This window comes from Gastrolobium bilobum, unplaced genomic scaffold, assembly GCF_033153095.1.
Source record: "Gastrolobium bilobum isolate Gb01-03AN ecotype WA unplaced genomic scaffold, APGP_CSIRO_Gbil_v1 utg14974, whole genome shotgun sequence".
In the NCBI taxonomy this organism is placed as follows: Eukaryota; Viridiplantae; Streptophyta; class Magnoliopsida; order Fabales; family Fabaceae; genus Gastrolobium; species Gastrolobium bilobum.
The window spans coordinates 23,505-34,639 of NW_026896585.1; the positions used below are offsets into that span (position 1 = coordinate 23,505).

At 35.7% G+C, this 11,135-nt stretch overlaps 1 protein-coding gene across 1 annotated transcript; it reads left to right on the forward strand.

The window, feature by feature from the left end:
• The first annotated feature begins 9,540 nt into the window (after positions 1-9,540).
• Positions 9,541-10,827, forward strand: LOC133300771 (uncharacterized). Its single transcript, XM_061500361.1, has one exon. The coding sequence runs from the start codon at positions 9,541-9,543 to the stop codon at positions 10,825-10,827; it is 1,287 nt and encodes a 428-aa protein (XP_061356345.1).
• The last annotated feature ends 308 nt before the right edge of the window (positions 10,828-11,135 follow it).

The following is an 11,135-nucleotide window of genomic DNA, read 5'->3' on the forward strand; positions in this document are numbered from 1 at the left end:
CTTGCATCTCGGAGCAGGGCTCAGCATGGGATCGGTACCTGCCAATGGTTGAGTTTTCGTACAACAACAGTTTTCATGCTAGCCTGGGCATCGCACCCTACGAGTCGTTGGATGATAGCAGGTGTGGGACTCCTACCTGTTGGTCTGAGGTTGGAGATAGAGAGTTGTTTGGCTTGGACTTTGTCCAGGAGACCACCCTGCAGATCTAGATGATCAGAGAAAAGCTGAAGCAGGCACAAAATTTCCAGAAGAGTTACTATGACAACAAGCATCGACCACTGGAGTTCAATGAGGGTGAGCACGTGTTTGTGAGACTTTCACCTGTCACCAGTGTTGGTCGGGACCTCAGAGTAAGGAAGCTTAGCCTTAGATTCATTGTGTCGTACCAGATAATTAGTAGGGTAGGGCCTGTTGCTTACCGGCTTGCCTTGCCTCCGAACTTGGCCAACATCCATGACGTGTTTCACATGTCACAGCTTCGGAGATACATAGTGGATCCTTCACACGTGGTGCAACCTGATGATATGGAGGTTCGGGAGAACTTAAAGACTCTCGTCGGACCACTCAAGATACTTGATCGTGGTGAGAAGAAACTGAGAAGTAAGGTCATTCCCATGGTCTAAGTGCAATGGGAAGAAAGAACTCTTGGGGAGTGTACTTGGGAGCGGGTGGATGAGCTTCTCCGGCAATACCCCGAGTTCAAGGACATGTATGTCTCTAATTTTGCGGACAAAATTCTTAAAAAGGTGGGGTGAATGTAAGAACTCGCACCGTTAAATTAGGAATTTAAATAATTAATTATGAGTTTAAGAGAATAATTCCATAATTTACCTTGAATAATTATGTGAGGACTTAAATAATTATAGTAAGGGCTTAATAATGTTGAAAGTCATTTTTCTGATGAAAAGTGCAGATACCAGTTCTGCTTCACGGTATAAGTACGTACCGGTGAAGTATCCCGAAAAATTATAATAAGTGTATGAATATTCCTAAAATAATATTTAGGGATGACAATTTTGGAGTCAAAATAATGAAAACTAACGTCACAACTTATATCTACTGCGTGTAAACGCGTACTAGAAAAGTGTTGCGAAAAATTATAATAAAAATATGACAAATTCTAGAAAAATGGTTAGGTTCAGAATATGAAGTTTGATATTAAAATAATTAGCGGAGCTATTAATGCTAATATCGACGGATTAAACTTAAGTGGACTATAAATACAAAGAGGCACAATTTTCTAGGTCAGTTTTCTTCTTCCCTACGTGAAAATTCTGAGGCTCTTGGGTGCAGCCACCTTGTCTCCACCTTCCCCCTCCATTGAAGCTCCAAGAAACCACTTTTTCTCTTGTTTCCTTCACAAAAACTCCATGTGTGAGGGTGCTCTAGCCTTGGGAGGTTGAAAAGCTAGTCATTTCTAAATTGTAGCTTCTGTTTGGGAGAGTGTGGGGTGCTGACTTCTTGGGTTTGTGTGGAGAGAGCCATTTTCTTTGCATTTGTGACTTCAAGAAGCCACCTTTGAAGGAAAAAGACCTAGCTTGGTGATCATTTTCGTGGCTCTACATTGGCAGTAGTGTGGAGTGGTATTTAAGGCCCCAAGCCACCTTCTTTTCTGAGTTCTTGAGACTCCATAGGTAAACCTTGATCATTCCTTTGAAAATCCATGATTTTAGCTTGTTTAAGTCACTAAAAGAGGGAACTTTGACTATTCAAGTTAAGAGTTGTTAATCTATGCATGTCAAGTGTTTTTGAACATCTGTTTTGGTGAAAAAACGAACCTTGGACCTTGGGGAAGCTTGTGGCTCGCGGATTATGCAGAAAAATTCTGCAGAATCCTGTTCTGTCAGTGTGGTAATCGATTACCTTTGGTATGGTAATCAGTTACCATGTGCAATAATCGACTACTCTGTTTTGGTAATCGGTTACCATACAGTAATCGATTACCCATTGTTTGGTAATCGATTACCCCCTGTCAGAATGACTAGAAACCAGTTTTAATGCGTGGGAATGTTCCCATTTGGGCATGATGCCCTAGGAAGTCAGTATTATTGTTGGGAAACATTAATACCTTTAATTGTAGGGCTTAATGCTTGATAATTATGAATTAGAAAGGATGTAAACGAAAGAGGAAACGTGTGTAATGAAATTGAGAATTCTGAATATTAAATTGTGTATTCGTACAAATAGATTTCAATTGACGTATGGTGAGATTGTTGGGTTGTCTGTGTTTACCGAGTCGTTGGATACACCATACCTCATGGAGGTGTGGTTATATGCATGCTGTGTTTTTAGGAAATTTTGTGATGATCACTGAAATGTTATTGAGCTGTTTTATTGAGTGCAAGTGTCATATGATATGTATGTGGTGTACTACCTAGACGATAATTCTGAGTATGTGGAGACATACAAGATGGCAACTCGTGGGTGAGGTGCAAGCGGTGTTCCTTGTACTGTAGGTCATAGACGTATGTAATCCATACCTTTTTATTTTCTGGCCAGTAGGATTCTTACACACATGACATAGATATATGCTGCATTGCACATATTTTTGGAAATGATATTATTATACTGTTTTGGAACTTATATTGCACATGTAAGTGAGCTTGGGTGGAGAGATCCTTGAGGACTCCTTGTCTTACTGGGATTTCTTTTTAGAGATCTCACCCCGTGTTGGGACACATTTTCAGGTACAGGTACCTCGGGGGTTGAGACCTCTGGAGGCAGGAGGCCGGAGCTGAGTTGATATATGCATGTCTACCTGTTATCGCTTTTAGATTTATACATGCCTTGACATTATGATATGATTAATGATTTGAGACATTGTTTGGCTTTGTTGCCTAATTTGGTGAGCATGGAGGTTGTCTGTAATACCTGTACCGCTAAATTAGGAAATAGAATAATAAAGTGATGAGATTGAATAAATAGTCCCATAATTGACCTTAGACAATTATAGAATTAAAGATCAGAATAATTAATGTAGGAACCGTTTACCTGTAGAAAAATGTAACTGCTGGGTATCATGCGGTATAAATGCGTACCGAAAAAGTGACCCAAAAAAGGGAAATAAAAATATGAACATTCTTAAAAAAATATCTAATCTAATGATACAGAATTTTAGAGACAAACAAAGAACAGAGCTATGAGAACTAATATTGCAGTGTGATAAAAATGCATACCGATGAAGTACCTCAGAAAAATAAAATAAAAATATGAAAATTTCTAGAAAAATATCTAGGTTAAGAATCTAAAATTTTAGAGTTAAACGAAGAGCGAAACTAATTAAATTAATACTGCTAGTTTAACTTAAGTGACAATATAAATAGAAAATGAGATCAAAACCCTAAGCTTTTAAAACACTCAGCCATTGCTGATTGTGGCTGCCATTGGGGGTCTTCTTGGAGTCTTAGCTTTCTCTCTTGGAAAGCCTCCAAATTTTTTATCTTTCTCCTCCTCTTCTCCAATGAAACATCACCCAACCAGTAAAGCTCTAGTCTTGTTGAAGGAGAATCATTGTTGAAGGATTTGGGTGCTTTCTCAACCTCTAAAGCTTCCATTTTTTTTTGTTCTCTAAAAGATCCAAGATAAACTTAACTATCCCCTTTATAAATCTATAATTTTAATTATAATCTTTATACTATTATTCGGAAACCATGTTAATTTAAAAGTGATTCGGATAACGTGCGCTGCCTTCTTCTTTACATGGCCATTCATTTTCCATTTATTTTGTCACTTTGTATCTGTTGGTTTTATTGGTTTGCGTGATTTTCAAATGAAAATTCAACGCTTTTATACATGAATTTGGCCACTGTGTTGTCTATGAATTCGGTCACTTTATGCGTACGACTAAGCATTTGGCCGGTGTCATTTTTGACTTGTCCGAATTTGAATTGCTTTTAGCTGAGGCCTTTGTTTTTAAAATAAATTTAAAAGTAATTATTTTTTTAAAATTAAAGAAATCATTCATGTATCATGTCACTTTCTTTTCAAAAAATATACCTCTTTTTTTTCTTTTTTCTAAAAGTTGATGGGATACACTGAAGGAATAAATCATACTACATGAGAAAAGTAATCCCCTTAAAATTAACATTCATTAAACATGTTATAGATCTTTCAATAATATTCGTATCAGGATCTACTATTCATGATGACTTTAGTATGTATTTATTAAGGGTTTAAGTTTTCTTATGTTGTAGGATTATAAGAGATAAAAAAAGTAGAGAGAAGTTAAATGTGGGTCTCATATTTTATATTAAAAAAGAAAAGAAAAATTAATTGGCACGGAAAATGAATTAGTGTAGGAAAATAATGTACTCTTATGTAGCATAAGAGTATTATTTCCCATTTATTAATTGTTAGATTTTATAATAATATTTAAACATCGACAACATATAACTTGCAACTAATAAAATATTTAACGTTATACATATATATATATATATATATATATATATATATAGATATATATATATATATTGTTACCAGGGAGTCGTTAGAAAAAAATATGCTTACTTTATACATATATATGTATCGTTACCAGGGAGGCATTAGAAAAGTATGATTACTTTTATAAATTCTGGTCTTGGATATATATATATATATATATATATATATATATATATATATATATTATTGTGGCTATATATATATTTATAAAATAATAATCATCTAAAAATTTAATAAGTTAAATGATACATCTTAGAAAGGATCTCCAGGTTCGAAATGAAAAAGAAAATAATATCTGATTGCCTTGAAATTGTAGAATATGTATATTGATACTATGATGGTCATTGAACCAGATTTGTGAGTGCATTGGATTCTATTTGTGGTGTGAACCCTTGTGATACCGAATTCGAGTCGAAGGGGCATACGGGTACATGTAAGCTTCTGGTCCTCGGATTGTTTCTCTGTTTGTTCCACCAACCTCCATGGGAGTGTGGTTTATGTGCATTGTATGCTCTGGTGAAAATGATATATATACTAATATTTTTCTAAGATATGTGGATATGTCTGTTGATGTAATGTATGAATGTGATGTTAGTACTTGTACGATCAGGCAGCAACCCTGGTGTGCAAGGCATGAGGAAGCATCCCTCATGTTTGGTAGGTAGCAGACGTTCACAAACCCTATCCTGTTCCCTGGCCAGTCGAATAACATATGCATACATCACATACATGAGATATTACTATTATTGTTGAGTTATTGTTGTTGAGATATTACTGTGGAATATGGAGTATTGTTGATTGAATAAATTTTTATAATATGCCCATGCATTTTATTTGTTTTGAATTTATTATATACCTGTAAGTGAGCTTGGGGCAAAAAAGTCCTTGAGGACCCATTGTCTTACTGAGGTTTCTTTTTAGAAATCTCACCCCGTCTGGGGCACATTTTTAGGTTCAGATAGTTATATGGAGGACCCTAAAGGCAAGAGGCCGAAAATATTTAGTTGATAGTATGCTTGCATTGAGATTTACTTTGTTTTATGTATATGACTTATGCTGAGACTTGATGCAGTTACGTTTTAATCAGACTTGGTTATTTATATTTGTGTGAGCAGGGGGATTGTCCCTGCCACTTGAGATAGTATTTTATGTTGAGACTTGAGTTATGTAATAATGTATCAGTACATTGTCATGGCTACTTAATGTAGTACTATGACTTGGTATTTTTATATTATTTGAGGTTATACAGTACATGAGCTGGCATTACATACAGGTTTAGTAATAAAGTTTCTTTTTATCCATTGAGGTTTAATATTGAGATAATTGCACATGATATATTCATAATTGAATTAGTAAGCTTCGCAATGTGTTTTAATTAATTAAGCAGGGTTTAATTTATCATATATATGTGAATACACCGAGTGCACACGAGATGTTACATTTTATGGTATTAGAGCACTTTATAGGAATAAGCCTGTATGTAATGTTATAACCTCAAGTTTTCTTGTTTGTCTGTGTTGTCTCATGAGTTGTCTTTTGGGTTTGGCTGTGATAATGCATGTGTGACCACATTGTGTGGGCCTAATCAACTCATCCTCTGTGTGTTACATGTACAGAGTTATGGCTCCCAGAAGAACTCGGAAGGCATTAGAGGTTATTCACATATATCTACGTGTTGAATAATGTATCAGAATTTTGTCCAGTCTACGTGTTGTAGTGCTGTGACTAGATACACATATATCTATTGAGGTTATTCAGTTAGTTATTTATTGCAATTTACATACATAAAATATTTTGAAAAAAGATAAGTAATCAACTTGTTTAATTTAATATGTACATAATTGAAAAGAAAAAGTTAGCTTCTACATTTAATTAGCTGCGCTACTACCTGTAAATACCCTATTTTGTCCTATCCTTTTTATATAATATCTTTATTAAAAAAGAATATAAAAAAATACAAGTGTGTGCAGAAGCTACGAGGCATTGGGGTTTGCTCCCATCAGTATCAATATTGTGTTCCTAACTTCTGCAAGGAAAGACTTTCCATCGAAACATGGCACCGCCACTGCAGGATACATAGCCCACTTGGTTGAAGAAGGGCAGAGAACAAAAATGGAAAGTTGAGGCACAGAAGATATGCCTAGGAAAGGAAATTAGAGGAGACCTTTACTTGTTGGACTCTGATCGACCCAGGCATTCCTTTTGTCCAAGGGAACATGAAGGAGCATAGGATTCTTATCTCTTCTTTAAAAAGACCAGAAAGAAGCAAAAAAAGGGAGGAGACTTCTGGCATTATTTTTCTGATATAAAGAATAGCACACCTCTTGCAAAAAGAAGGGGAAAAAAAAACAGAACGCTGAAACAAAAGCAAAAGAACGAGGTTCTAGCTCTGTACAAAAAAGGAAAAAGAAAAAGATTAAAAATAAAAAAAAAGGGTCTCGGTCACCGGAAGCCACCGCGTTGCCGCTGCCAGTAGCCGCCATCACCGCAGGTCACCGACTATTACAAGCTCCACCTCGCATTTAGCATCATCACGCTACCGGACCACCGCGAGCTATCGCACCTTCAGCTCTCCATAGCACTGCATCGTTGAACGTTGAACGTGTAATGCAGTAGACCATTATCTCCACCGTGAGAACAATACCCATCACTCTAACACCCCTCTGCTTCACAATCGTAAGTCTCCTTGCACTTAGACACCAGAAACCCATTTCATTTTTATTATGTTTTAACTTTATTTGGTTATTATCAGATTGCTTTGTCCTTTTACGTTAAGTATTGTATAGCTGGTTATTAGTGAGGTCTAAGCCAAGAATATAGTAAACTATTATATTATTATACTTAACTTTATTTTATTTTTCTTCTTTAAAATATAAAAAGGAAATCATCAGTGGCTAGGTTTTTTTTCTTTTTCTTCTTCTTGTCTTGTTTCATTAATTAAATTAGATGTAGAAGATATTTTTGGCATGATGTTGAATAAATAAAGAATAAAAAATCAAAAAAGGAAGAAATGTCATGATAATCTACAACTTCAACTTTCTTTCTTTTTTGAATAGATTAGGTAGCCTTTCCTTGATATTAAAATAAATGAAAATAAAAAAAAATTCAAAAAATTAAAAAAAATAAAGAAAGAAAATGATACGATACACACCATGATAGCTTGCTGATGGATCGAATTGCTTATGGTCATTTAAATTTTATTAACAAAATATTGAATACAAAGTATCATACTTAACCATGAATGAGTCTCTCGGAGATATGTATTTAAGTAGCAACTATTTGAATTTGTTTCCTTGCATAGGATAATATTATTTGATGATAGTGACACAAGTTTTAGATTCTATTATTTTTGTCACTCTTTATCCGTTCCATAAATTTGAAATAAGAAAAACTAATTGTAAGTAGATGGGATTAGCTGAGTTGAGACAGCTTGTTAATCCTATAATTATAATTTTAGATTATTTTAGCTGCGACAGTTTGATAGTCTGAAACCTTTAGATCTAAAACTTTCAATTGATTTTGTTTAAAATTACTTTCAAAATAAAAAGCAATCAACACACAAATACTTTTTACAGAACGACGTAGCTTTGAGTTCCCTATTGTACCGAGGGATACGTCGGAGCGGAACCTTTCCCGTCAAGCATAAAAATAAATTTTCGAAGTTAATTCTTTTTCTTTAATCAATTTTGTTTAATTTCTTGGGGTGAAATAAATATTTAAAATTTTTATTAATAATTTGCACAATTAATATAAGGTAACCATTTTTTTTAAAATGGACGGTGTAGGGTGCTAACACCTTCTCTGCTCGTAATCGACTCCCGAATCCATTTTCTATTTCAAAGACCAGTTTTCTCAAACAAAAAGTTTTTTCCAATGTTTTCCTAAATAAACTTTGGTGGCAACTCCATTGATTTTAAACATTCAATCTTTCTATGTCACGTCGCGATCCGGTTGCAACAGCTGGCGACTCCACTGGGGACATTCAGAGAGTTAAGCCTGTTCTATTAATTGTGCAAATTATTTATAAAATTTTATTTATTTGTTTCACCCAATTTTTATTGCATTATTTTTATATATTTTGTGTAAGTATTTTTACTACACATTATTTTCTTGTATAGTTGTGTTTGTCATGTTTTTTTTTGTATATAACTCCAGTAATTGACACATATCCTGCTCGTTTTTAACCTTCCATAAGTGATTATTTTCTTGTACATATTTTGCTTTCCCTTTGTTTTGCAGCTTTGGGTTTTAGCTATTTTAGGATGTACAAGTTTGAATGCTCCTAGCACACACTGCACACTCACTAACCTCACATACATTTTTGGGCTCTATACCCGAGCTTTGGAGAGCCACAGGAATAGAAGGGACTTCGGTGATGTTATTGTGAGGCTCACGCTTCCCTGACAGTCATTGATTTTCCACCTAGATTGTTACCGGTTACATGACTTACCATATTGTGACTTCTTTGTCCTTATGGTTAAGCTCATGAAATTGGATCCTTATCTGTTAGATAGGGGCAATCTGGGGACCTTTTTTAGGTGTGTAGAACTATCCTTCAAAATATGCACTCATAGAATGAACTTAGTTACCACCTGAATTAGGGTTTTTGACATAGAACATCTCTGATCCGTAGGTTTCACCACGTAGGACAAATAGGAGCGTATTATTTTCTTTCTTTTCTTCATTAACCTTCAAGCATTTGTTTCTTCCTATGGCAACATGTATATATCATATCATTTCATGCACATCATGCATTATGCTTTTTTTCTTTTTCTTCATGGTAGACATAATACATTTCATGCATCTAATATGTTTCCATCATCCATACCATTCATTCTCATGCATATCCTTTACCATATTAGTTTGTCATAGCATATTATCATCCACATCGTGAATTTAATATGTTTCCATCATGTATGCACTTTGTTTCAATATGGGTTGCAAATAACATGTCATCATATTTAGGTCATTCATATATAAAAAAAAACCTCAATAAGAGTTTTTTGTTCACGAGTGTTTTTCCTTTTTTCTCTTTCCTTGTAAAGGGTAAAAATTATTGGTAGTCGGAAGAGCTAACGTTATATTTGGTAGAAAGAAATGGAATGGACGAAGCACACTGGCAATGCCTCCAACACCAAGAAGTCCTTTAGTGTGACGGTAAACATCAACTCGTTGGATAATGTGAAGCAACTGAGTCAATCTTTACCTCATGAAGATCGAAGACTCTTCACCAGGAAATATGGAGCAATTCTAGACTTGTTAGTCATACCAGTTGAGACCTCTGCTTTGTGTGTCTTGGCCCAGTATTGGAATTCGTCTTTGAGATCTTTTGAGCTACCAAACTTGGATATCACACCTACTATTGAAGAATTTGCTTGCATGATAGGGTTGCCAATGGAAAAAGAGAGCACTGTGTACTTTCCTCCGGAGCATTGTATTTCTGCAACAAAAGTGGCAAGACAATTTGGAGAGTTGTTGGGTTTGCAAAGTAGCCAAATCAAACTGGTAGGGCATGCAGATTCACAAGGGTTAACAAGAGCTTTCATGGAAAACTACTTAAAGGAACTAGAGCAGCGACGAGAGTGGGTTACCTTTTCAAGAGTGTTAGCACTCACGATTTATGGATTGGTATTGTTTTCGTCAGCTTTGGATATGGTGGATCAAGCAGCAATGAGAGTGTTCTTCACAGTTGAAACCAAGAAGATAAACCCAATGCTCGCTGTTTTGGCTGAAACATTCCTGACGTTGGATTTCTGTCAAAAGAAACAAAAAGGGGGTAAACTCCGATGTTGTGCCCAACTTCTATATGTGTGGATCATTACACACATGTATGCTGGAAACCATATTAATAGTTCATCAGACCCATTGCGAAGCTTTCATAGAATCCCAGTAAATCACCGCGATGAGAAAGAATGGAAGATTGAGTTTGATAGTGTAGAAGGGAAGACATTCAAGTGGATATGTCCTTGGTTCGAAACTAGACGAGGAGATATCATTTACAGTTGCGGAGAATTCCTTAATGTACCACTCATAGGCCTAAGAGGATGTATAACATACACACCTGCTGTAGTTCTTAAACAACTCGGCTGGACACAAAAACAGCCGCGGGAGGAGCAACTTGGAGGGTATTGTTTTTCTTATAAGGATGATGATGATACTAAGGCCTTATCAAGAGAAATAAAGAAGGCATGGGGTGATGTTCGAATGGCAGGAAGATTAGAGTTGGGGAAACGAGAAGCGAGAAGGACGTCTAACAATACCCTGAAAGCTCCTGCAAGAGGAAAGGATTCACCTCAGTCAACCCCCCAAATGGTCGAACAACTAGAGCTTATGAGAGCACAAATTCCCTTTTTGGTTGAACAAAAGAAGAAAGCAGAATTATAAGTAATTATTGCCCAAAGTAAGTGCGAGAAGATGGCTAAAGAATTTGAACGCTTGAAGGACGAATGCGCTGACATGGTGGAAGCTTTAAGAGTAAGAAAGGGCAAAAAGAAGATGTTAGAGACATGTTTAAGAAGGATTCGAGAGCTTGAAGAAGAAGTGCAATTTCGAGCAAAAGAGAACCTCGAACTAAAGCAGGAAAAATGTCAGCAGGACCAGGCAAAAGAGAAATTAAAGATGGAAGTCAATAGACAAAGACAAGAAAAAGAAGCTCTAGAAAGGGGGAAGGTTGTGCAAAACCAAAAGAAAAA